This window comes from Corvus brachyrhynchos, unplaced genomic scaffold, assembly GCF_000691975.1.
Source record: "Corvus brachyrhynchos isolate BGI_N302 unplaced genomic scaffold, ASM69197v1 scaffold21, whole genome shotgun sequence".
In the NCBI taxonomy this organism is placed as follows: domain Eukaryota; kingdom Metazoa; phylum Chordata; class Aves; order Passeriformes; family Corvidae; genus Corvus; species Corvus brachyrhynchos.
The window spans coordinates 555,599-582,776 of record NW_008236924.1 but is presented as its reverse complement, the minus strand read 5'-3'; the positions used below and the strand labels follow the sequence as shown (position 1 = coordinate 582,776).

The 27,178-nt window shown below is 48.3% G+C and overlaps 2 protein-coding genes across 3 annotated transcripts; one reads left to right on the top strand and one right to left on the bottom strand.

The window, feature by feature from the left end:
• MGAT4B (mannosyl (alpha-1,3-)-glycoprotein beta-1,4-N-acetylglucosaminyltransferase, isozyme B) lies at positions 1-18,677 on the top strand. 2 transcript variants are annotated; one of them, XM_008629049.2, is made up of 15 exons: positions 1-43; positions 2,971-3,150; positions 3,773-3,913; positions 4,750-4,883; positions 7,386-7,432; positions 9,524-9,637; positions 10,076-10,151; positions 10,530-10,644; positions 11,411-11,541; positions 14,367-14,474; positions 15,395-15,588; positions 15,978-16,056; positions 16,514-16,601; positions 17,484-17,596; positions 17,672-18,677. In XM_008629049.2, exons 1-15 carry the CDS (start codon positions 16-18, stop codon positions 17,693-17,695), a joined length of 1,572 nt encoding a protein of 523 aa, XP_008627271.2. In that variant the 5' UTR covers positions 1-15; the 3' UTR covers positions 17,696-18,677. The 2 variants fall into 2 exon arrangements, with proteins under 2 accessions (XP_008627271.2, XP_017583578.1); XM_017728089.1 differs by lacking the exon at positions 3,773-3,913.
• On the bottom strand, positions 18,443-27,178 carry LOC103611396 (leukotriene C4 synthase). The gene is made up of 5 exons (XM_008628907.2): positions 27,015-27,178; positions 22,421-22,520; positions 20,544-20,614; positions 19,804-19,885; positions 18,443-19,538 (listed from the first exon to the last, which is right to left on the bottom strand). Exons 1-5 carry the CDS (start codon positions 27,070-27,072, stop codon positions 19,391-19,393), a joined length of 459 nt encoding a protein of 152 aa, XP_008627129.1. The 5' UTR covers positions 27,073-27,178; the 3' UTR covers positions 18,443-19,390.

The following is a 27,178-nucleotide window of genomic DNA, read 5'->3' as shown; positions in this document are numbered from 1 at the left end:
AGATTGTGAAAAACCATGGAGTGCAAGTATGGGCCCTGGCAAGGTGAGAAATGGGTTCTTTGCACATGTGTGCTGCAAGTTTGAGAGGTTTTTGGTCTCCCAGGTCAGTCCTGCAGCCTGTCACCTAATGCTGACTTTCTTTCTTTCTTAAACCAGTATATTTTAAGCCCAAAGCAATGTGTTATCTCTCAAGAAAAAAATAAGCTTAATCTTTTTTTTTTTTTTCGATATAGCTAGGAGTTTTTGTCCTGCAGTGCTTGAGTCTGGGGATATTTTAAGAGCTCTGTTATCTTGTGCTGGGAGGGAGTACAATAAATATGTAGATAGGGAGTGCTGCTGCTTTGAAAGGTAAGTAAAGGGTCTGTGCTGAACTGACACTAGCTGAAAAATTTGTTCAGCCTAATTAGCAGCAAATCACTTCTGTGTCCAACCTTGCTTGTGGAGATGGGAGCCAGTCCACCCCCTCCCCCCCTTATCCTCTGCTGCCCTTCATGGGTTTTCAGAGCCCTCTCTGGCTGAGCAGTGAGGGTTTTTGTGAGGACACGGATCTGCAGCCACGTGTCATTGCGGGCCAACAAGTGCAAAATTACTGGAAATTCGTGGGAAACTGTACACCCATCTCGGGCTTTGTCTAGGATTGTTCAGGCTGTCATTGGAACCAGTCACGATCGATCAGCTTTTAAATTTCATGAAATTTTAATTAAAGAATGGAAAGCCTACGAAGACATCATATGACAAGAGCGCTGGAAACAAATACAATTTCACTTCCAACCATTAACCAGAAAAGCAGCAAATGGTTGACTGCACATTGCCATTGCAGTCTAAGGAAAGTACAGCTCTTGGCTTCGGCGGGCAGGTCATTAGTGACTGAATAATCAGTGACATTTCCCTTCTAAATCTGACACAAATGAAGTGCAGTGCTCTGGAAAAAGCCATTAAGTGCAAAGCCTCGCCTTTACTCTGCTCCAGGTATTGCAGAACAAGATCTAATGGCAGCCTTTAGCTGTGATTTAGCTTTGATAGCATCCACGGGATAGTAACCTCCCAGGATGCCAAGAGCCAAGTGCTTCCAGCCTTGCACAAGCCATCATGTTGTGCAAAAACAGAAAGTGAGTCTTGTTCCTTGCTGGTGTTCCCAGATGCAGCCAGTAAAAGACACAAGTAGGGAAACCTGTAATGTGGAGTACTGGAAAGCTGAACAGTGTATTCTTATGCCTGAGAGGTACCAGCAGGTAAAGATCTCACTCATCATGGGATGAGTTTTTAGAGCCTGACATCCTCCTGTGAATTCCCGTGGCAGCTCTCAAAGCTGGGTGTTAACCTGTTTTTCTGCACATTTGAAAATGTTTTCTTGATGGGAGTGGAAAGTGAGCAGCACTACACAGGAAAAAGGAAGGACTGGTCTTGTTTATGTCTGTCCCTTGAATTTCTCTGAATAATGTGTTGTAAGATGGATGGAATCATCAAATGGGTGTAACTTCCTCTGCTCCCTCCCCGTGTGCTGTGGCTTTGAAAATAATGTCAAAAGGTTAATAGGAGCCAGACTGCGTTGGGGGCATCCCTTGTGTGAAGCAGTGAGTCTTTAAGGAGGTTTTTCTTGGGGGAAAGACTGAGTAGGGGAAACTTTTCCTAGGCAAAAGCATTACCAGTAGCTGGACTGGGAAGCACTGTTGTCTTGGAAACTCTGTGCATTGAAGCTGGATATGTCTGATCTTCAAAATTCCTTTTTCTTCATGGACCCCAAAATAGAAGTTTTCAATGCAGTCAGGGTATCTTTTTCAATTGCTTTGATTTATATTTAGCCCTGCGTTGGGAAGTTCCAGTGCAGTATTTTTGATCATTAGCTCTCCTAATCGTGTTTGGGTTAAGAGTCTACTATTCAGTGGATAAATCTGTTTTGGGTATAGTCCTGTGAGTTATAGTCTTACTGAAAACACATGAATGACCACAGATAAAAGTGTATTTTTAATGAGAAGTTTCATTAATATTGGGAAAAAAAAAGTCCTGGGAAGGTTCGTTAGTGGCTCACTGATTTCACTCCCAGCTGTTGTAGTTAGTTCTGACTGAAAGCTCTTGATAGTTTTATTGCTCTGTTTACAGAGCACGGGATAAGATGTTGTTTCAAAACAAAAGGCTTTGTTACCCTATCAGAAGGTTTTTTAATATATTTATTATATTTAGGATGCATCCTAAAGGTGTGTATCCAAACATTTGAAATTATATAAGCAACCAGGCAGCTATTGCCATGTGATTTTCTTTATCCTGACATGTTTTGGAGAGGTTAGATTCCCAAAATCTCTTTTGACTGTTAAAATTTGGGGCTCTCTTCCAAAGCTGGAGGAGGTGCTGTCTGCACCCTTGTCTCACTGCAGGGCAGCATTCCCCCTTGCCAACATCTCTCTTTTCATCACTCAGGATCTCCTGGGAGATGGTTGTATTTATGTGGAGCTGGGGAATGCTCTGGAGCAAAAGTCTGATAAGGAGCAACTGAGGGAGCTGGGGGGCTCACCCTGGAGAAAAGAATAGATTGGCTATTAGGAAAAAGTTATTCAGGAGAAGTCTGCCAAGCACTGACACAAGCTGCCCAGGGAAGTGGTGGAATCGCCATCCCTCAAGAGATTTAAAAGTTGTGTAGATGTGGCACTTGGGGACATGGCTTAGTGGTGAACTTGGCATTGCTGGGTTAAAAGTTGGACTTGATGATCTAAGAGGCTTTTTCCAGCCCAAACTGTTATATCATTCTATTTCTACATGACCCAGAAACCCCAGTTGAAAGAGAAAAAATGGAAGTAGCTTTATTATTGTAATTCGGCAACTTACACTGCGCTCCCTGTGACCCTTTTGCCAATGGGTGCATGTTGGACCACAGCTCCCTAAATCCATAATTTAAGGATTGAGGAGGTAAGGGAGGCATGAGTGAAACCCTTCCTAGCACAGAGGACAAAGGTTCTCTCTCTTCTCCACCCGCAGGTGACGTTGTGGACATCTACCAGCGGGAGTTCCTCGCGCTCCGGGACCGGCTGCACGCAGCCGAGCAGGAGAGCCTGAAGCGCTCCAAGGAGCTCAACCTGGTCCTGGAGGAGATCAAGAGAGCGCTGTCGGAGAAGCAGGCCCTGCGGGATATAAACCGGACCTGGAGCAGCTTATCTGGTGAATAAACAGACGTTGAGGATCTGGGGCTGTTCTGAAGCTGTTGCTAATGAGGAGGTAGAGAGGTGTGTGCGTGTGTGTGCAGGACTGCGGACAGGACCTGCTCTTCTCTCCCCCGGTGCGAGCAAACTGGAATTCAGAGGGACTTGGGCGCTCTTAAACTGCTGTTTAATTAGAGGTGCATATGCATCATTAAACACGGATTTGCCTCTGCCGAGGATATTCGCCAATTTGCTTGCTTGCAAGCTTTTTTTCTCCTTTGCAAGTCATACAAACTGTTCCCTATGGCTGTATTCAATCCATATGGAAAATGGGTATTCAAAGAGAGGGGGGAGGAAGGAGTTAGGCTGGCTGAGCACCCCTTGCCAATTTATTTGTTTTTTTGGTTTTTTTTAAGTTGCTCGGTTGAAGAAAATTGGATCTCTACAGAAAGATCTGATTTGACCTTCATTTTATCTTCATTCTCCCCTCTCCTTCCCAAATATTTTGGGACTTCTGTTGGCCTGATTCTTTATAACCCAGCAGTAGTCTCGGGTGGCCAGGCTGCTGTAAAAAGGCTTTTTGCCTTGCAGTCTCTTCCTACCTACCGTGCCTTGCAATTGATTCCCTTTTCCTTTTTAAGACGAAACCAAGTTAAAACTGTGGAATATCACCAACAAGAATGTGCTGCACCTTCCCACCATCTTCCATCATTTGCCACATTTGCTGTCAAAGGAGAACAGTCTGCAGCCAGCCGTGCATGTGGGACAGGGGCGCACTGGAGGTAAATGGGAATTAGTGCTGCTTCTGGTGCTCTTCCTCACCTTGGTGCCTGTCCCTCCCCTTTCCTCCGGGCCTGGCTGTGGCACAGATACGAGCAGGACTGGAGGAAGGGCTGCATGCGTCATGCAAGCTTCCTTGGTTATCGTGACATGTGGGGTGGGTGAGCCATGTCACGCCTGCAAGTCTTCAGGGAGTGCTGTCTGTGCTCTTGACTGGCCCTAAAATGTTCTCAGTGCTTCTGCCAGATGTTGTTTGCTGCTTTCCATATCCAGAGTGCTCTAGACTTTGCCTGGAAGGGCTTCAGATGAAAGCATAGTTTGTAGGGTGCTTCATGGAGACTGTAACCCATCTAAGGAGACAAATCCCATTGGGAACGGGACTTTGGTTACTTGATGATTCCCCCCTGCTCCCAAATCCCAACCCAACACCAAAGACCTGACTTGCACCTCCTAAACTGGAGTGCTTTTGGCCATGGGAGGGATTTGGAGAACAAGAGGTGGTCTTGAAGTTGCTGTTCACAGGTTGAAAAGGCCCCTGGGAGGGGGAGGGATTTTGGGTGTTTCCTTAGAGATCATTCCTTCAGGGAGAAAATGCAGAGCATATCTGACTGCCCATGGGTGCCCTGCCAGCCTGGCACATTGAGGTGCTCTGCTGGTTGGCACTGGGCTGAGGACAGCAGTGTGTGAACCCTGTGTAGCCCAGGAACCCACCAACCTGCAGCTCACCGCTGGTTTTTAATGACAGAGCCTGGCACTGGCCAGGTGAGCCATGGGAGCAGAGCAAAGTGTCTTGCCCAGCACAGCCCCCTCTCTGAAATCTCTCTGTGGCCCTGGGCAGTGTCCGTCGTGATGGGAATCCCCAGCGTGAAGCGGGAGGTGCATTCCTACCTCACCGACACCCTCAACTCCCTCATCTCAGAGCTCACGCAGCAGGAGAAGGAGGACTCCGTCATCGTTGTCCTCATTGCCGAGGTAAGACAGAGCTTTGCCAGTTTGCCCCATTTTCCCTGGCCCCCATCCTTCTGTCTGCCAGGCTCGGTGCCAAACAGGATGCTGCCCACCCGGACTCCAGCTCTGCCACTTGCTGGGTAAATAAGCCTGGCCTTGGGCTGCCGTCCAGCAGGATCAGCAGGTTTGTCTTGCCCGAAATGAAACACCAGTTGGACCAGAGAGGGTCAGGATGTGAGCAGGCAAACATGTCCCATTGGCAGCTGCCGGTGTGGCACAGCTCACCTAAATCATGATGCCTCCTGCATGGTGCTTGAATGGATATTCACAAAATGGGCTGGAGGAGCCCCACAGCCACGTCTAGGAGAGCAGATCCATTTCTCCACATACCTGTAAGACATCACTAAACCCTTCTGGAAACCCAGGAGTCAATGATTCGGGGTTCAGACTAATATGCCTCTTTGTACCGGTGCCCGGAGCCCAGAATCAGTTGCTGAATCCAAGGGCTGAAAAGCCTTGATACATTAATCCTCAAGAGCTGCTTTTATCTATGGGTTTAGATGGTTATTTTTCTCCATGGCTTTCCTCTCAGGATTATTTTCTTGAGCCTGAAGTGCATTTGTCTTAGTTTCCAGAAATCCAGTGAGAAAGATAAACCTCAGTAGCCTGTTACCGGGAGCAGAACAAAGATGAATGTCTGGGTTTGCTGCCTGTTTACCCATAATTTGACATTTTGAGTAGCATTTGGCCTTCAGGGCTCTGGCTGGTATTTTGTAGAGGGAGAAGGTGTGCCCAGATGGGTGCAGCCCGAAGGGCCCAGAACAAGGTTTGGTCCTGGCCATCATTTGGCTCCCTTGGAGCCAGGACAAGTTTGGTGACTGTGCAGTGGGTAAGTTGAAGCCTGAGAGGTTTTAAGCAACTTGACCCAGACCAGCTCCTGTTTTGGTCTGCAGTAATAATATTTTAGTTGACTTGAAAGTAAGGTGCATGCTGTGATGGCAGCTCCTGTGATGATGAGGAAAGTGACCAACAAATAAATGAATTCTGATCCTGTGAAGTGCAGGAGCACACACACCACATCCCAGTAACAGCCACTGCAGTTGTTGCAGATCCCTCTGGCCAAGTTTGGTCTTGGAGCTGCACAACATCCTTCTGTGCAAGTGTCTACCACTGCTGTTCCTGCTCTGCCTCTTTCCAAAGTGTTTCTCCATGTACCTGCACTTGTTAGAGCTCCCTGAGCATGGGATAAAGAGTAAGTAGTGGAGAGGGTGGTATGAACATGAAGCAAATGCTGAGTAATTTTGAGACTCAGCACAAGTGCAGCAACTGAATGTCCTTTCTGGGATAGGGACTTCTCATTCCCAGGTGTCACTGCTGGCCACTGCAGGTGTCATCCACAGTGGCTGGGCTGCTGGGGAGAGGAGGGGGTTCCTCAGCTGCCTGAGGGGAGCCCTGGGGGGGGATGGCTGGCTCGGCTGTCACCAGCCCACTGTTTCAGACACTTGGAATGGAGCTGCATGGTTCCTGCCAAAGCCAGGAACATCTTTCCTGCTTTTGTTTTCCCCTTTGCTGTTTTCTTGGCATGCTGAAGTAAGAAATCAGTCCAGCACTGGGACTCTGAGCCCTGTGTAAGAAAGGGACCTTTTCCTCTCGAGAAAACCCTTCCTTGTCTCCGTGCCAGCACAGAAGTGCTGTGCTCAGCCTGTGACACACATCCTGGTGTCTAATTCTCACCTCGCCCAGCACCGAGTGCAGCAGCAGCTGGTCCTGGCTTCTGCAATGCTGCATCAGCAGATCCACCCGGGATGTGCGGCCTCATGATCCGTATGGCTGCCCAAAACAATGCCACCACCAGGAAACAGGAACAGTTTTTGCTTGTGGGTCTCCTGCCCTTTGTTCTGGGGGGGGGGTTTTCCCATCACTCTGCAGATGGTTTCTGTGCGGTGCCTGTCCCTGTGTTTGCACTTATCTCACCTGCAGACAGCAGCGAGCGGCGCTGACGACCTTTGTCTGCCAAATGTTATGGGTTGCCACGTTGATTGTGGGAACAAACTGGGGCTTCAGGAAGAAAAGTGTCAAAATGAACCTGAAATGAAAAACTTATAAATAGACCCCTCTTTTTCACCAAAGGGTACAGAGTATTCGCTGCCAAGAGTATTCACTTGGATGCAAGCCAGTGTGTGAAGGGAAAAAATAAATAGCCCAGAGGTTAAAACTTGTGCAAACAATTGGTGCTGGCAGGGGCAGAAGTGCCAGGAGAGCACGTGGGGAAGATGTGCAGGATCTTGTGTCCTTTGGGGTGGATTTTGGTGTGTGGTGCCTTTGGTTAACACTGACCACAGAGGAGGGCTCCTGGGAGCCTGTCAGCATAGGAGAGCAGTAAAGCTGGATAAAAGGACATGAAGGTGAATGAAGATGATACAGATGTGCTGACAGTACCCTGGGGTGTGTTGAAGAAGATTTCTGAGCCATGGGGGACACAAGCTGAGGCTGAAGGCTCTAACACTGCTTTTCTTTTGTTTTCAGACAGATCCGCAGTACACAGCTGGAGTGGCAGAAAATATCAAAAACTTGTAAGCACTTCCAAATGGCTTCAGTGTACAGCCTGTGCCGGGGAACAGCTTCATTAAGGAGAAAATACACACTTTTCTGCTTCCCTTTTGTATTTTGTTGTTGCTTGGGGTTTTTTCCTCTTTTTAAACTCTGTGCTGTCTTTGCTAATGCCACTTCCACTCTCTGCTTGTTCTAAAATGCATCCCATATGAAGCTTCCAGGAGGCTGCTTTGTGCTCACAGTATTTAACACACATGGTCATTTCGTTCTGTTTTGCTCCTTCTGTCCTGGGGCATTGTGAGGAGATGGATTGTTTAGATTTCCAGTGATCCTGGCAGTTGTTTCAGTGTCTACTGCAGCCCTGTACTTGCTCTGTGCTGTCTGGGCAGTGTAGTAAGCACACACAAATGCTCCTGCCTTATTTTGCTTTAAAATCCATGATCTATCTTTCTTCCCGCTCCAGCCTGTTTGTTTTCCCCTTGTTCCAGGCTCTAGTTACATTTGTCTCTCACAGTGCTGGCTGCTATTTCTGTCCTGCAGCCTCAGTGGCTTTTGCAGCTTCATCTGTGGCTGTTTAAGCAGAAGCTGGTGATGGATTATTAACCATGAGCCAGTCCTGGCATTAACGGCACCAGAGCTTGGGGGCAAAGGGAAAAGGTGGTGAGAGAAGGGGCAGTGACTCCCGTCCAGCTCCTTCGATTGCTCCTTTCCAAAGGATCGCAGTCGCCGTACAAAGGGGAAGGGAAAGGGCAGCACATCCTCCCGGCACCCCTTGTCCCCGAGCCAATGATGGGAGAGGGGCTGGGACGTGCGTGGGGAGGGCTGTGTTCCCGGGCACTTGCAGAAGAGCTGAAACAGAGCCCTCCATCTTGCTGTGCAGGAGCTGGCAGGGCTCCCCTCCTTGTGCCTGCTGGCAGGAGGACGCACTTATCGGGGGATAATGGACTGATTGTCCAATGGATCCTGATGAAATTACCGGGCTCTGCTGCAGAGTGCCTCTGCGTAGAAGTCCTGAAACTTTAATTGACTTAATGATTTGATTTCTCATCATCCCCCTGTCCAGTGCCTCCTGCCCCTCCCCGAGTCACTGAAATTATTTTTCTTCCAAATTGAATTGAGGTGGTGTGGGGCCAGGACAGGCTGGGCTTCTCTCGCAGGAGGGAGAAAGCTGTTGCTGCTTCAGCACAGTGTTTTGTCAGCTCAGTGAGAAGCTGCTGTTTCACTGCTGCCTGAAGAAGGGAAGATTTGAAAAATGTTAGCTGAAAGACCTGCCAGTCCCAAGGAAGGCATAAGGAAGGGAACAAGAAGTGAGAAGTTTTTTGGCAGTCTCACTGCTTTGTCTCCCTCTGCCCCATCTCCCGTCCTCCAGGCTCTGCACAAACAAAGGAAACAGCCTTGCACCAACTGTTCTCGAAAAGGCAGTATAAAAATAACTGGTTTTCCTGCTTACCTCTCACAGTTAGAGCAGTCCCGGGGTATTGCTTGCGAGGCTGATGTAGGTGCCTACTTTTCAGATGGGTGACATTATTTTCTGTTTGAGTTTGACTCTTTAAAGGCTTCTTAGCTGCATTATAGGAAAAGTAGATGCTGATTTTATCTGCATAAGAGAACTAGGTAGACTTCCTGCTGGCTCTCTGAACTACAGCACAGCAGTGTTTTAAGCAACTTAGCAGAAATGTATAGCAAAAACTCGGCAAGATTAATTTAATTACTGATGCCTTTGGAAAATCTCGAAATGCATGTAAGGCCAAGTCCTTTCTTTGCTGAACCAGCTTGCAGGTCATTTAAGCCTATAAAGAGTACATGGTGCTCAGGGCTGTCTTTAAAGCTGACCCATGTATGTGCAGAAGGGAGGAGGATGCTGGGGGGGAGCATGTGCATGTGGGGCTGTTAGAGACTGTGGGAGGGAGAAGACAGCTTAAAAACTCCTTGTCAATCCCTGCTGATGTCTGCTGATGAGGCCTGGAAGTGCACTGGATACCAGGGAAGTTATACCTTAGAGGCTGTGCTGTTTGTTTGGTTCTGTGGCTCAGTGTTTACCCAGTGATTTGGTCTACGAAATGCTGCGTCAGACGTGGAGGTATTTGTTTACTGCTGCTTTTCTCCCTCAGATTCCCAAAGGAAATACACTCAGGTCTCCTGGAGGTAATTTCCCCATCTCCACATTTCTATCCTGATTTCTCCCACCTGCGGGAATCCTTTGGGGACCCCAAGGAAAGAGTCAGGTAAGAATGGATGAGCTTATAAACCAAGCAAGCCCTGAATTTAAGAAACTGTAGCAAGTTCCTCACTGACTCCAGCAGGGAAAGCTCTTCTGCAGGGCCAGGCAAGGACTTTAAACTTGGATTACCCAAAAGTTGGAAGGCCATGATTTGGTGATGGGAGATGAACTGGCACCAGCTTTGCCAGGCTTGCCTCGTGCTGTGGTGTTTCCATCACCAAGTGAGGGGCTCATTTTAACCCAAATTACCTTCATTTTGGAAGTCCTTGAGGTTTCCAGTAACTCTTAGTTGACCAGGGACCAAAGGGAGAGGCCATATGCCATTCCCTCTGCCTCCCAGAGCTGTGTCACCTTCCCATCTCAAACCCAGCCTTGGCAGGCTCCCCAGGGCAGCCGTTGTCCCAGGAGAGACTGGTGCTCCCATTGTCTTTGTCTCTTGCAGGTGGAGGACAAAGCAGAACCTGGACTACTGCTTTTTAATGATGTATGCCCAGTCCAAAGGCATTTATTATGTGCAGGTGGGTTTGGTGCTGGTGCTGGTGGGAAGATGGATGTACCTGTGAGTTCACTGTACTGGCTCATGCCAGCTGAGAGAGAATAAAGAGCACATCCAATTGTGTGATGCAGCAGAGTGGGAGCAGGTTTTAACCACATAGGTTCAAAAGCTGGGTTTCTAAAATACTTTTAGACTTGGAAGCCTCCCACTTAGGAAAGGCAGAAATCCTTGTTTCTCTTACCTGTTAGATTGAGTGAGAAAAATCTGCTTGGAGCACCTTCCAAAATAAACTGGGTCTGTGCTAAAGCTTTCCTCTGGTCTATGGTGTGATTGCTCTGCGTAGAGAGACTGTTGTTGGGACCTGGATGGGACATTGGCACTGTGTCCTTTTGTCTTGCAGCTGGAGGATGATATTGTGGCCAAACCAAACTATCTCAGCACAATGAAGAACTTTGCCTTGCAGCAGCCCTCTGAGGAGTGGATGATCCTGGAGTTCTCTCAGCTGGGGTTCATTGGTAATGTTCTCCCCTGCTCACTCCAGTCCTATCAGGAACAAGGCACAAGAGCCTACTGGCTCTTGCCAGCACTACATTCTTGGCCCAAGAAATTGTCCCCTCAAGATGGTAAAATACTTGGACTTGATCCCTCCCTATTTTTGCAATGACCCTTACGTTTGCACATCGGAGAAAGATCCTCACAGCTGGTACTGCTGATGCTCACTTTTAGTAAAAATAAACCTGGTGAGTGGCCCAGCCAACAGCCAAACAGCTTAGATATGACCAGTAGCTTTTAGGCTGGATGGGATCTGGATTTGCCTAAGAGTGTGCAAAAGGAAGTTTACATCAGCCCAGAACTATTTTGGGAACGGCAGTACATGGTTGCAGTAGCAGCTTGATCTGTTATTTTGGATACTAGTTTGACTGGCTTAAAACTTGTAGTTTTCGGGGCAGGAAATGGTCTGTCCTGCGGCTGGCTGTACGGTTTTCATCCTTGTTTCTCTTTACTGAATGGGAGAGTTTTAGACCTTTTGATACTGTTGTGACCTGCGAGACTGTAATGCTCTCTAATTCTGCGACGAATATTAAATCCGGAAGTGCATTAGCAGTGTCAGCAGTGCTGGTACGTAAACTGGGGCCACGTGTTGTTTCCTTTACGTAGAGAGATGGACACATCTAACCTCCATAGCCCAGTCTCCCAAGTTTTTCTTTCCCAGCTCTGATTCTTGACCATTTTATACCATAGCTCCTCTCTCTCTATCTTCTCTCTTTCTTTGTGCTGTAGGAAAAATGTTCAAGTCTCTGGATCTGAGCTTGATTGTGGAATTCATCCTGATGTTCTATAAGGACAAACCCATTGACTGGCTGCTGGATCACATCCTCTGGGTGAAAGTCTGCAACCCTGAGAAAGATGCAGTATGTAAACAATTTCTGTTGAAGGGAAATGCTCTGTTTTTGTGTGGGCAAATATATGCTTGGCTGTGCCTCCAGAGGATCTTTTCTGTGAGCTCTGGTGTTAACTGACTTTGCACTGTGCCATGCCATCCCTGTGGAGCGTGCCGCGGGGTGTCCTTGTAGATTGTGTAAGTGGAGACCTGGGAGCTCAGGCTTTTGTAGTCTGCAGCTGCCAGAAAAGGCATTATTTCTGCATCTAAGCACTAATAGGGTATTTCTCCTCCAGTCCTCGAGGACAGGAGTCATTCCCCATTCTTCTGTGTTGTTTTGCATTCCGGTGTGCTTCTCTCCCTGAAGCCATTTCCCACTCACTGACTACAAGCCCAGAATAACCCTTTGACGCTGGATCGATGTGCTGTACCCACCTGGAGCACTCATGGAGACTGCCCAGAGCTCACCCCAGACGACCCAGAGCAAACCCTCCTTGCACAGTCTGGCAGAATGAAGCCAGATCATACAAAGCTCTTGTCAGGGTTTCTAGGAGGGTGCAGAGAGGTGAAAGGGGCTCTGTTTTCATGCTGCCACTCCTTTTGCAGAGCCATAAGCCCCTGTGCCCTGTGGAGGTTGTGTTTGAACTCCACCAGCAAGGGGCTAAAGCGAGTGGGAAGGGCAGAGAGGGAGTGTGTGCGGCAGCAGATGTAAGATGAGCTCAGAACCACATACTCTCCTGTCTCCTCTCTGAACATGCTGTATTTACTCAAACACTTGCTCGCCCTCCTCCCCCAGTGGAGAACAGGCAGCAGAGTCCCTGTGCAGAGCTCAGAGCCAGTGGCTTAGGACAGCCCTCGTGGTGACAGCTACATTGGGGTGACAAATGGCAGAGCAAGTGGTCATTCTGGGAATTAGTATTGTATTAATGTGCTGGGGGGATGGACCATCCTCAGGGCTCTGCAGAACTGGGGCAAGGATGTGGTTTAATGTGGCCTGATCCCTGGTAGAGGACGTGGCATCTGCTCCTGTACCCCTTGTGCAGCAGGACCAGTTTCAGGCGATGTCACTCCTGACAGTTCAAACCATGTGCTCAGGTGTGACAGAGCAATCCCCAGGCCTGTCTGGCAGCCCCACATTCTGCACCGCTGTGGGCAAAGCCGAGTTGGTGGGATGCTGGGATGGAGCTGGGAATGATGCTGCTGTTTGTGCTCCCACCTTCAAAATCCTCAGCTTGAGCACTGATTAAATGCAGATCCTGCTGCGCAGGATCATCTTCTTCTTAACTCATCTGTGCTCATCTTTTCCTACCTGATGGAACCAAGGTTTTCTCAGGGGAAACCGCAAATCTCTTAAACATGTTGCCTTTTTAAAAATTAACCTACTTTCCATGTGGATTTCTGGCTCCTTTCCCCCACTGTTTGCATGATTAACTCTGCACAGCGCCCTTTCAAACATGACTTTCTCTTGTAAATCCCACTGTGCAGAATCAAATTGGTAGCAGGGAGGATTTGTCTTTTTGATTGAAAGTTTGTTTGACCTGAGCTTTTGGTAAGTGCTTTGCTCCTTCTTTTTTAACTAATTTTAGATTTACCTGGGGTAGAGCTGTGTGAAAGGATGACCTTCTTACCACCAACTGAGCTATTCCCCCTCCTGGCTTGTCTGCTAAAGAAACATTTCAGCAAATGTTTCTTTAGCAGAACAGAAAAAGGGGAGAAAGATAAATCAAGAGATGCTGTAGCTCCCTTTTCCTCTCCTCTCCCCATCCAGAGTGAGATAGCCATGATGGAGTTGCATCCAGAGTTGCTGACAGCGAGTAGGGTCTGTCCCATTAGCACGGCTAGTTTTAATTTTCTAATGTAACGTGAGCTGGATTAGGGGATTATCTCTTCTGCAGCTCGCAAGGGTCATGCCTGGAATTTCCCAGCTCCTGGCCCGTGGTGGGGGCTTGGTGTGGCACCCTGTCTGTTCCAGGCATCCGGCGACACCGTGCCCTCCACGGGATTTCTGCTGGGTGGGAGGCTGAGAGAGCAGATGGCATTAGGGATGTGCAGGCATTTCTTTTCTTGGAAAAAGCCAAAGTTGGATAACAAATACCCTCTCCATACAGCTTTTCACCTGTATTTTTGTCCTGCTCCCCCAAACTGAGAGAAATGAGCTATTTTAAAATGTGAGTTCTCATCTCCCCACGCTCTCAGTGATTTTCCCTTTTGTCCTTTATTCCCTCTCCATCGTCTCTCTCCCTCCACTCCACGATAAATCACTGCCAGGATCGCAGTTGCATCTCCAAGTTTATTTATGTGGTGGATAGGCGTGAAACAGCCGAGCAGCTTTGATGATGGCATGTGCTGTACATCTGCTCACAGCTCCTGCCAGCAAACTGGGAGCTGCCCATCCAGAGAGAGCCCGCACTTGGTACCTGTTCACCTGGGCTCTGAATCATCCCAGGATTACTGTACCTTCAGACATCAGGGATCCCAAGCTCTGAGTTGTAGGAAAAAGGCTTTCCCAATAAGCCAAGGGCAAAGGAAACTCAATTATCTGGCTGTCCCTTCCTGACAGTACAGAGGGGATTTGCTCAGTGCTCTAAGCTATGCTTGGCAAGGAGAAATTTGGCACTTGAACCCGGACACTGCCCAGCAGAGCCTGGGGGGTGAGTGGCCAAGAGTCACAGTCCAGTTTGTCCAGAGTGTGGTTAAAAGCCCTCTTGCCAAATTAGAGCCTAAATAACACAGAAGGGCATAGAGATGGAGGGCAGGGCTGTCTGTCATTCCCTGTGCCCTTGTCCATCCCTCTTGTGGGTCACAGTGGCCCACAGAGGTTTGAGCCTGGGGCACTGTGGGGCTGTCTCGTTTCAGAAACACTGCGACAGGCAGAAGGCAAACCTGAGGATCCGCTTCAAGCCCTCGCTCTTCCAGCATGTGGGAACCCACTCCTCCTTGGCTGGGAAGATACAGAAGCTGAAGGTGGGTACCAGCTGCCCAAGCTGCAGGTGGCCTGGCCTGCAGGCACCCAGGAACTGGCTGTCTTTGGGTGGGGACATCAGTGACAGCAGCTGGTGGCAGCTGGATTTCTGTGCAGTGGTTGTGTTTTATTCTGAGTTACAGTGAGCTCAGGTAGCTCTTGCTCCTCAGAATGGCAGTGACATGCACCAAGAGTCACTGCGAGATTTTAAGCCTTGGAACCTGTCCTGGACACCCATCTTGAGTGCCAGCCCGTGGTCCAGGCAAGTCACTTCGAAGAATCTGCTGATGCACCTTGGAGAGGTGATTCCTGGGTTGATCTGACTTCCTTCCTACCCCACTTGGTATTCCTGGGATTTGGTGATAGGTGAGCTAGAACTCACTGCGAAAGAGCTGGAATTGTTGATGTGTGTTTCAACATGAACAAAATGCAGCTTCCCACAACTACAAGTGCAGAGCCCATGGAGACACATCCCTGGACTGTGCTGTCTGTGTGATCCCCAGGGAAATGGATGGTATGATCCAGTTTGTATCACAGTGCAGTGCTGTCAGGCCATGTAATCCAGTCATTTTATGCTATTGTCAGCCTCCCAGCCGCTTTCTCCTCAAGCGTAAGGACTGTTTCCAGAGCTCCTGGGGCAGAAACAGGCATTCAGGGACATTTGGACAATGAAGGGCTCCTTGGTGTGCTGGATCAGAGCACAGAGCAGGGGTGTTTCTCTGAGCTGGCTCTCCTGAAGCTGTGTCCTGGGATCCAGTCAGATATTCCCCTGCCTAATGCCTTCCCCAAATTACTTCCATCTCTCATCCTTCTGTGGCCAGCAAATCACAAAATTTTAATTTGCAGTGCCTTGTAGCTGGGGCCCTCACGGGCCAGAGCAGCTCATGGCCCTTCTCTGCCCTTTTGCTTTGTGCCCACGAAGGACAAGGACTTTGGAAAACAGGCACTGCGGAAAGAGCATGTCAACCCTCCTGCTGAGGTGAGCACCAGCCTGAAAACCTACCAGCACTTCACCTTGGAGAAGGCTTACCTGCGGGAGGACTTCTTCTGGGCCTTCACTCCCACTGCTGGAGACTTCATCCGATTCCGATTCTTCAAACCGCTCCGTATCGAAAGGCCAGTGCTTGGGGGGTCAGCAGGGGGGTGTGGGGACACCCCAGAGCACTTGGAGACACTTGACTTTTGCTCTCCTGGCAATTTAAATCAAATTCCTTGCCTGTCTCCTGCTTGGCTGCCCAGGAGGAGAGAGCAGTGCTCTTCTAAGGGAAGGACAATTTGACCCTTTCTCAGTGGGGCCACCTTTGCCAGAGCCCTTTGCTTTCCTGCACTTGTGAGCAGTCCATGGTTTCGCTAATCTGGTACAGAAAGTCTCCTGCCAAATCGTGCTGTGGGCTCTTTGGGAAGGTGCCTGTTAGGTTGAGCTGTTTGATGATTCGGATGGGGTGAAAGCCATCATGTGCCCCCGCGCTCAGTGTGCCTTTCCCTGGATTTGGTCTCTGTCACAGGTTCTTCTTCCGCAGCGGGAACATCGAGCACCCAGAAGACAAACTCTTCAACACGACCGTGGAGGTTCTGCCGTTTGACGTAAGGGTTTGATTGAGACTTGAGGTGAGGGTGGAGTGGGAAGCAAAAGCAGCTTGAGAGAAGGGAACTGCTTAAAGCCATCAGGAAAATCTTTACAAGATTCGAGTGCCTCTTTGAGGTGCTGGCAGGGAGCCAGGGGGTCATGCCTGGTGTGATGCCACCTCGGGAGCGAGGTGCTTTGCTGAGCACGTCTGTGTGAGCTATCCCTGCCTGCAGAGGGGATGCTCCAATGGGTGGGATGACTGCAGAGGAGGGGATGGAGCCAGAATGGTGCAGTGGAAGCAGCAGCATGAGGACTGCAAATGTCCTCTTTTTTGGGCATGTGTCTCAGGGTGCCAGGTATGGGACGAGATGCCAGGGTTTGCTGGCAAGGACAGTTCTGGGGTTGCTACTTTTCCTTGGGACTTTTGGGTGACTCTTGCCTCTGGCCTTGCACAAAACTCCTCTCCTTCTGCAGAGCCTGCAGTCAGATAAGGAAGCCTTGCAGGAGGGAAGAGGCGCAGTCGTCAAATACCGCAGGACAGCGGATGGCTACATCCAGATAGGTACAGCGGGGTGTTAGGTGGTAAAGTGCCTGCTGGCTTTGATAACACAGCCCATGTCCTCACCTGCACATCAGTCAAGAACCTTAGAGCTGTTTGCTTGGCAAAGAGTAATTTCTGCTTGCCAGGAGCCAGGCTGGAACAGGATTTAATTGTCATTGTCTCCTCTCCTATACTGCCCTCCCTCTCAGACCAGGTTGTCCTCCTCAGATAGTTTACAGTCCTGCATTTCTGCCAGTCTCTGCTCAGAGCTGGGAGCAAATGATGCAGATTATCCATTTGCTTAAGATGGGGTTAAAAACCTCCACCAGGGGCAGTTTTTCAGTCTGTGTACTCACAGCACTTGCAGGTCAAACTTTGTCTCCTTCCACCTGAGCTTGTTTTAGTGCTTGCCCTGCCCTTGTACAAGAAGGAGAAATTGCAGCCTCCAGAGACCTGCCAGTGTGTGGTACAGCCCTGGTGTCCCTGCTAAGATGTCTTTTTTTTTATTAAGTAGACAAATAAAAGAAAAATTTCCTGGTACATGTAGTGTTTTGCCATTTTCTTATTCCTCTGCATGCTGGCTGGTTTCTCCCAGTTGCATTTTCAAAAAAAAAACAAAATCACACGCAAAAAGTGTGTCAGGCCACTCTGTCCCCTTTCACCCAGCAGCAATATCTAGCCAAATACTCCCCATTTTGTTTTGTTTACCTGATTTTTGTTCTCCAAAGTGTGGTATTTTGCACTGTATTGCCATCCACGCTGCTGATTTTTAGCCTGTCTTGTGTTGGGGAGTGGCAGGCAGGGGCTGCTGGGGCTGTTGGTGGTGCCCCTCAGGGAGAGGGGAAGGTGAAGGGGCAATGCCAGAGGACCATCCCTGTGTCAGCCACATGCTCTCCCCACCAGGCTCATTCTCCAAGGGCATCGCAGAGGGCGAGGTGGACCCATCTTTCGGGCCGCTGGAGGCCATCAGGCTGTCCATCCAGACCGACTCCCCGGTGTGGATCATCCTGAGCGAGGTAAGCCGAGCTCCCTCAGCACCTGCCCAGCCCTGCCCTGCTCATCGCTCTCATCCCATCCCTCTCTTCTTTCAGATTTTTATCAAAAAAGCAGAGTGAAACATGTATGAGGCAGAATGGACACACTCCTGGATCCCTGGTCCTGCTCCCTCCCTCCTGTTCCCTCCTCCCCACGGCGCCTTGCCCGGACCAGGACAGCGCAGGGCCGGCTGCCGGAGGCAGCACTCGCCGCCAGACTGCGGCAAAGCTGCTGCTCGGCCGGCCCCACCATCCCCAGCGGGGCTGCGGGGCCAGGACGGGCATCGACTTCTCCTGAAGAGGAGCAAAAAGCAGAACCCAACCCCCTGTGCAGAGGGGTGGCTTTGCTCCGCTCCCTCGGCCCCTCAGGGTGCCGGCTGCCGCTCGGGACACACGGACACGGGACAGTTTGGGGTCGGGATGAGCTTTAGCGAGCGTGGGGACAAAAAAGCACCTTCAGCCCTGGACAGGGCAGTCTTTGGCTGTATTTGGGGACAGAGCAGGTCACACTGAGTCCTGCCAGCTGACCCCGCCGGCGCGCTAGGATGGAGGCGGCAGGGACCAAGGTCTGCCTTGCCCTCTCCCAGGCAACAGTCCTGGCCACAGCTGAGGATTAAGTGAGGGCAAAGACTGACCCTCCTTCAGCAGAGGAGGAACGAATCCAAAGGGGTTGGAGCTATGATTATGGCAGGGAAAACAAAAAATAAAATACGCCACACTGTGCCTGCCAGCATTGAACACAGCCCCTTAACTCATGGTGAAGTCTCCAGTGTCTTCATGCCTTGAGATTGAGTGCAGAAACTGTCTTTTTTAAAATAACTATTTCAGTTATTGATTGATGTGGGTTTTTTGGGGAAGAAAAAAAAAAATAGCAGAAGTAGCCCAGTTCAAAAATAGTAGGGATTAGTGTAAATCCCAATGTCCTTTCAGCTATACACTGGAATGCATTATACTACTTTAATGTGCTGTATTTTTTATTATTGGATACATTTGATTTTTTCAAGTACATCTCTCTATATAAATATATAAAATAATGTGCACTGTAATAAAAGCTAAATTTAAACCTTTGGTGCAGCAGTGAGAGTCACTTGCAGCAGGGCTGCTTTAGGCTTCTGCAAACCCCAGGTTCACAGTGGAGGGTGTAATCCAGGGAGGGCAAAGTACTACTGCAGGGGGGGTAAGTGAAGATAAGTGAGGCTGGGGCAAGGTAAAGGTCATTCAATCAATGCCAAACACAGACTTTAGTATTTGGACTAGGGTCAGGTTTTTCTCCCAATATTTGGATGTGGTTTTAGGCAAGCTTACCCATCCTTTTCAGTTAGTCACAGCAGCTTTTCCTATAAACACAGTCCCCAACTCAGATATTCTCACAGCAGTCTCTGAGCACCTTTGACAATCACAGGTGATTTCTAGTGAGAAAAAGAATTTATTTTTGTATATCCATGGTGTGATTCTTCAACATAGATCATTACAGCAGTAAGGAGGAGAGACGACAGCATGTGGGTCGATCTGTGCTCCATGAAGCAGAGCCAGAGGCATTTTAGAGCAGACAGTGCTACAAAGCTCAGCAGTGAAGCTCCTCAGCAGGAGCAGGGGCTGGAAAGCACTTGCTTTCTAGAAGGGAAATTATCTCTGAAGAGCAGAGGAGTGCCAGCATCCACCTCCCTTCAGAGGGGAGCACAGAGACAGGGAAATAGTCTCTCTCTGATGGTGCCACATGACTGGCTCCCCTGTGCCAGGGGCAAACAGTGGTTTTTGGGAGAGCTGTGGCCCCTCTCACCAGGCACTGCGTAGCTGGAGAGGCCAGGCCAGTGCTGACATCCATGAGGAGGAGCTGGGCCACAGGAAGTGTGCCAGGAGCCCGGCCAGCGCCAGACCCAGCAGCAGCCAGAGCAGCCAGGCACTGGCGTACAGTGGTGCCAACCTGAGTGGGAGAGAACCCTGTCAGGCACTGCCAGCCCAGCCAGGGCACAAGGCACACTGGCAGGGCTGAGCATCCCCACCCTCCTTTGAGACAGGGAAGAGGTGACACAGCCATGAGCACATGGGGGCAGGAGAGGAGGAGGAGGAGGTGGTGAAAATCTGCCTGCAGTCCCACCCGTGGGAAGGAAACCTGTTCAGGGGCCACATCCTGCTCCCAGCCTCCCTGGGCTGGTTTTGGGTGCCCACGGCCCTGGTCAGGTACTCACCGTCCCTGTGCAGCCACGGTGTATCCCTGGAAGTACTTGAGGCGGGCGTAGAGGTACAACAGCCCACACGCCGCAGTCACACCTGTGGGGAAGAGGGGAGCTGGGGATGCCTGGACACTGCTGTGTTCCAGCACTGTCACCCCAGCAGATGGGGCATGACCAGAAAACCAAACACAGAGTTCTTTGGCTTTAAACCACTGTGGGAGTTTAAATGAGTTTTCTTCCTTCCCTTTTTGTGAGAGATGAACTTCTCTGCCCCACAGAGCTGCCCTGGGACTTGGGTTGGCAACGTTCGCTTAAATGATTTCTCCTCACAAGTTTCCTGTGGCAGCAACCAAATCCCCTAAACTCACTTGGTAGTGATAGACAGTGGATGAGTAACTGTTTGGGTTATGGTTTCTCATTCTGACACAGCACTGCCTCAGCTGCTGGCACCCTGGACAGCCTGACTTTGTCTAGGAGAAGCAGCACGAGGGGACAGCCAGGCTCTGGTGAAGGAGCAAGGGCTGCCAGTGCCTGCTCCTCCAGGCAGGAATGGGCTCAGCTGCTCCCAACAGGAGCTGGGGCACTTCATGGTCAATCCAGCTAAAGGGGAAATTTGTTTTCCATGAACAACAGCCTCACAAGCACAGAGAGAATGTGCCTGAGTCACAATGGGATTTAAACTGGGGTTGGGGTTTTTTTGTTTGTTTGTTTGTTCACGTGGTTTGGGTTGGAGTTCCCCCCCACATCCTTGTTACCTTGATGGAAGAAGATTCCAGCAACCCAGAGGAGTGAAATGAAGATTGGGAAGTACTCTGAGCAGTTTGCCCTGGTGAGAACCAGAGATGAGAGTTAAAATTGCCTCCTTATATGTTGGAGCATGGATAACCAAGGCTGGAGTAGGGAATGGGAAACTCACATCAGAGCTGATAAGAACCATTACTGTGCTGTGGGAAAGGAGCCTTTTCTGTGATCCAGAACACCCAATATCTGTATTTAAGAGAAAAAAAGCACCCAAACAACACACAGTGTTCACCTCTCCTGCATTCACATGGCCCTGGAATGATGAGCTGTGGCTGAGATGGAGATTTGTCTCTGCTGGACCCGCGACAGGCTCCATTCCGTACACAGCACCATCACAGACAGCTGCTGCACCGCCAGCTGCTGCGGGAGAGCCTCCATGTCAGTATTTAAGGAGCTTTCTCTTCCCCTCAGGTGAGCACAGCCCAAATTTGGGAGTGACACATGTCACATTCTAAGAAGGAGACTTCTCTCAGATAAAATTCAGCAGAAGGTGATCAGATCTGCAGCCAGGTTTTCTTCTTACTTTTTCCTTTAGTGGCAAAAATACTGATTTTCTGCAAGAAGGCTAGGAGCTGTGCTGTTAAAGACACTGGTTTTGCTTCTCCTACATTTTACTATTCCCTAGGCAATTTAATCTTAATTTTGGCCAAAAATGAACCAACCTTTGGAGAATGGAGCCAGGCTGGGAGCTGGAAAAAGTCTGTAGAACCTTATGCTGTAAATGCAGTTTGAGCCTCAGTGAAGGGAGGCTGCCAGGTTTCTCCAAGTGAGTAGTATGTCAATACCACTTTTCCCCTTTTTTTTTTTTTCTCAATATATCAATTTATCCATTTGTGTACTATTCCACAAGGAAAAGAGGAGAAAAACCCACAAAGAAGCAATACCTTCTCAAGTCCAAGTTCCCCGAGGTCACCTTCTCTGCCAATTACAGCCAGGGCTTCCCAGAACACCACAGCCCATGGCATGACTTGGTTAACACACATTTAATAGTTAAGTATTTAATTAAAAGCCACATCAGCAGCTCCCCAGCTCACAGAGGCTGATGTCTCCAGGCAGGCTGGCCTTCCATGGCACCACAGAAGGACTGAAGCTGGTGTTTTTGTCACTCCACAAATGCTTCCTGTGCACTGGCGAGGGAACGCAGCTGCTTTGTTCGGGATTTAGTACTGTGCTGGAACTACCCTTCACACCAGCCCCAGCCAATTCCTTTCAATCGCTTACAAAACAGAATGACTGAGATGAAAGACAGAATCTGGTGCTTGTTGGAAGCCGAAGGGATCTGTGAACATTTCCAGTTTACCTCCAGCATTGCTCTCTCCATAGGAACAGAGCAAAAAGAAACAGCCCTCAGCAGGGCCCCACGAGTGCTGACTCTCACAGTACAATGGCTTCTGAAAGGGAAAAAATTAAAATGCTCTTGTAGCTGGTTCTGCCAGCAAAGCCCTTTGCTTCAATTCGACAGCAAAACACTACAAGAAAATATCAGGTTATTAATAAAGCTTTGGCTGCTCTCACCATTTGGAGCCAACGGTAATATTAAATTTAATGATGCTAATCATGAATGCTCTGCACCTCCTCCATACGGCCACTAATTCATAATTTGGCTGCCTCACAATGCCAGAAGGAGAATTATCATGGATCTGCAGAAACACCCCAGCCAAAGTGCTCCAAATCAAAACTCAGACCTTTGCACACAAAGCATTGAAAGAAAAATCTAATATCAGTAGCAGTAAGTGAAAAGGTGACTTGAGGGTGACCAGTGTCTCCCGACAGTGACAGTTGACTCAAGTCTTATCTAGACAAAGTCACTACAAAAAAGTCAAAATCTTACTGAGCTCTGAAGGTCCGCTCAAATTCAGGGTGACCTGTTGTTTCAGGAGGGGAAATCCTGTACTTCCGACGGGTGTAGATCACCTGCATTGCAAAATAGGCTAAAAACAGAACACAGGAATGGTAACAGACCAGCAGTGTTTATTTAGCCAAGCTTTATCTGGCTTGGAATCAAGCAAGTGGTTAGAATAAAAGAGATAATATGATCTAGGTCCACAGTCCAGGGCTGTCACATATGACCTGTAATAAATGTGCCATTTATTTCACGTTCCTGGTTTTGATGCCATGGAGATTTTTTGCCTTTCCTTTTATACCCCTGTTATACTTTTTTACAGCTTCTGTATTCCTAGTGCTTATTGCCTACATTCTTGGACTTGTTTGTTCAGCTAGAAGACTAAACATTTTAGAAGCTTCGTTCGTAGGGATCAGTGTGCCCCAGACCCCAAGGTCCTCTCCAAAACGCATTCTGTAAACTAAGATAGAACCATCCAGGGGAAGGTTCCTTGGGGAAGGGGGCTCATTCGAGCCTCTCGTTGGGGAATTTTTGATAGATGTGCTAATTAGTAACACCTTTAATGATATACCAGATCTTTTCGGGTGTGCATTGTGGTGCGCATGGAGGTGCATTCGACCTAGACATAGTGCACCTAAGGATCCTTAAAATAAATACCAAGGTAAAATCCATTTTTCCCTTCTAACCGTGTTTGACTCTTGATTTTAAGACCAGGAAAAGGCATCAGTTTAAATTCAGGTTTGGTTATCCCAGCTGAGCACCAGTGCTGGATGACACTTTGCATCATGTCATGCCCAAACAAAGAATAAAACCTTACCAAGTCCACACCGAGTCACAGAATTATTTCTTAATCTTGCCCTTTGTGTTTAGAGCATCTGTGCACCCTCAGCCAGTCTGATGGGAATGATGTGCAAAACTCTGCTATTCCTAGTGGATGCAAAGGATGGTCCACGTCACAGAGCAGCATCCAAACTGTCAAGCACTGGGGTATCATTAAGTCAATTAGAGATGCTTTTAATCATGGCAATAAAAGGAAATGGGGAAGAGGGCAATTTTTTCTTGCCCCTTGCTCCTGCAGGGCAGCCCCAGGAGTCCAGCAGTTCAAGGAGCAGAGGTGCCTCCCATGCCTGCTATCAGCCTGTGCCACGTTTGAGCCAAGGCACTGACTCAGTGTCTGCTACATCAGTCCTTTGTACATTCGTAAAGGACGTGGAAAGTCACTTCAAAACAATGAAAACTTGCCAATATGAAGATTTGGAGTGTTTCACTATTTATTGAAATCTCCTACTCCCACGGGCAATTGCTGATGCTCCAAGTGTTTTATTTAGGTGCACTACTACACTGTTGCTTTTATTGAAAACTCCTATTTTCTTATAGGAGAAAACTAAATTATGAAAACAACTACTTTGGTGGCTGTGGTGGTGTCACTGAGACGCTTGTGTGAGCAAAGTCCCCGCATAGCAACATTTCCAGAGTTCACATAGAGACAAGGAGTAAGGCCTGCCTTGGGGACTGTCTTATTGTAACAAAGATAAAAGCAGAACAGCAGGATAAAGAAGGGGAAGTAGGAACAGATGTTCCAAGATTAGAGGAAAGACATGTGCCTGCAGAAAAGCATTAGAAAATACGTAGAAGGGCATTAGAAATGTAAATAATCTGATGCTCTGTGACTTGTGTATCACAAGGCTTTAGTAACATAAATACCAGTCATTCCTTTAAAGACACATTTAAGAACAATTAAGCACGTTCTAGCGTCTTCCACGGTGACCCAGCCCTAAACAAAAGGTGCTGACAGAGCAGGGTGGGGAGAAACAAGAATGCTCCCCCCTCTTGGGTTCATTTGTAGAGCACTGGTCACGGGTGAGGGTACTGTCCTTCCCCAGAGGTCCAGCGGGACATGACCCAGCATTCCCTCTCTGTATCCAGAGAGATGTAACACGCAACTGGAATTCAGCAGCTGCTGGCACAGCTCTGGGAATAAGATGAAACCATGACTCATCCTGTTACCTCCTCACCTCAGGTAATCACCTCTCCTCCTCCCTGATGCTCTCAGGGTCTCATCCCGGTCTCCTCTCCAGAAATGGACTGAGCTGAAGTTACAGCATCATGAGCAGCTCTGCTTGTGGCATAAGCCAAACTGCACTGGGCAATGCTCTTCATCCTGCTTTGTGCCATCTGCAGCTTTCCTAGCGTAGGATTCTTGTGACTGATGAGTGAGGTAAGAGTCATTTCAGATCAAACCTCTCCATCAGCTCTACAATTAGCATCTTGCTTCTACACAGGGGTTAATATTCAGACAAGTCCTACCCAGATCCCTGACACTTAGGGATGGGTAACATACAAAATAACCACCCAAGAGGAGCAGGAGCCTTTTGGAGGATGGCTGTCTGTTCCCCAAACCTGGTGTAACGGTGAAGCACTAAGGATGAAGAATCAGTCCCCAAAAGCATTTCTCAGAATGAGGCGTTGAAAAAACCCACACTGCATGAGCCTTCTCAGCACAGACTTTTAGAAAAAAGTGTTCAATCTACTCTGCAGGACCCTTCAAACTATTTTTTTTTGTGATTCATGTCTCAAGGTTAATCACCTGCGTGGATTCCCATGTGGCTTAGGGGCTCAGCTCTCCCTGAACTTTGCTCCTCAGCGGAAATATTCTTCATTCTCTATTTGATTATGTCCACAAACTTGTCAAATCATATCATAGCTGCTATCTGCCACATTTGAGTGAACCTGGCAAACAAGCCCTGTGGGGCCTGACAGTGAGTAATTTTTTTTTTTCGTAGAAAAGCAAAAAAGAAAGGGGGGGGGGGGGAGGAGGGGAGGGGAGGAAGGGGAAACTGGTAGAATAATTTTGCTCTGTGGTACAATGTTCACCACAAGGCTGGGACACGTATCTATAGAGCACTAAGCTCAAGAGTTTCACTAAACTGAGAATGATTAAATTAAAAAGGGGAAAGTTACTTAAAAGAATGTGGAAACTGCAGGATTCCAGGAAATTTAAAAGGAAACATAAAAATCAACCAACGTTGTACCAAGGTCAGCCATTAAATTACATCTCCCACACCAGGATGTGATGGAGGAGTGTCACAGGGAATAGCCCATGTCCGTGCTCCGAGCGAGCCCCAGACCTGTAACTCACCTACACAAATGCCCTTTCAAAACATGCAGAGAAAGCCACTGCACAGCTCAAAACCCCAGTGACACAGGCACACGTATTTCATAGTGGATGGAAAGGAAACACACAGGATTCTGCACTTGCTCCTTGGCTTCCCATGCACAGATCATAAACCCAGGATACTTTATCCGATCGAACACAGATAGGAGGGTGTCAATGCCTGCTATTTATCTGCTGGCTTCACACCTGGCCTGCATGCCATGAAAGGAAAATGCTTAAGGCTGCAACCTTTACAAAGTACTTGAAATTCTCATTAAACAAAAACATTTGAGACAAAACTGCTATGTATGGATTTGCTGCTGAGGGTTTCCCAAAGGAAAAGGGCTCAGCAGGATTTCTGTGACTCAATTTCAAGTTTTCTTCATGGCTTCTCTTTGCACACTAAACACTCGCTCCACCTCCGCTTAGTTAAATAACAAAAAAATTCATAGTACAAAAGTTTCTTCCATTTGTAGTCACAGCATTTCTCTGTAAATTGAGTGGAAATTACAGATAATTCGGAAGTCCTGAGGTCTTTTTTTTTAGGTGGCATATTTTGTTTTAAATAATGCTTCTATTAAGAGATCTATCATCTGATGGCTAAAAGCACATCAGGCTGCTCATAGATTCACATCCATTTGCAAGCAGAGATGTGATAGCTGTATGGTGAATTAATACAGAAATAAACCCCACAAACTTTCCCTTATAGAAATGTGAAGATTTTAATAAAATGGGGGCTCTGTCCCCATCCCAGGCAGGGGAGTAACCGTCCTGAAGCCCAAGAGGGAGAGACTTTGCCCAAAGGACCCACAAACAAAGAGCTTGGCAACAACACTGTTCTTTTGAAATGGTCTAAACACAATGCATCTATTTAAATTAGAAGTCACTGAGTTCCTTTGAAGAGCTCTGTGTCTATTTCTGACCAGAACTTGCATTAGTTTCCAAATTACTGTGCTCTCAGTTCATCTTGTCATCTACGCTGTGCCATATGAACATACAAGGGGATCGGCCACAGAGATACACCTGTGTGCACGAGGCTCTTTCCTCCATGTCTGTACACTGACCTCCTCACCAGCACATTTACTAACCTGCCCTTATTTTGGCTACCTCCAGCCACTGCAAGTTACAAATTACCTACTAGAATTCAATCACAAACTGGTGTACTTTAAGAACATCCTGTTGAAATTGCTTTAAGTCTGAAAGTTTTACTTGCTGGCTTTGAGGATCGTTTCAGTCCCTGTTAAATAATGATCACCCTCAGGCATGACACTTCTGCCATGGATACCCCAAACATTTGTATCATTTTACCACGTTGGAAAACAGTGACTTTCACTCCACAGACACCCCAAGGAAAATACAGGAACCACACCCCACAAAGTTTAACATAATTAGCTGAATACCATCTGGCATTGTACAAAGGACATTTACCTTGCTCCAGGACTCCCAGAACTGTGACCATGGCCAGCAGGTCTATCTGATCTCTCATGCTCCTGACTGTGGAGCAAACCCCAACCTGATGCGATGGGTACAGCCGTCCCAATCCTTTCTCCCCACCACCACCAAATTCCACAGAGCTGCCTCTGAACACAGGT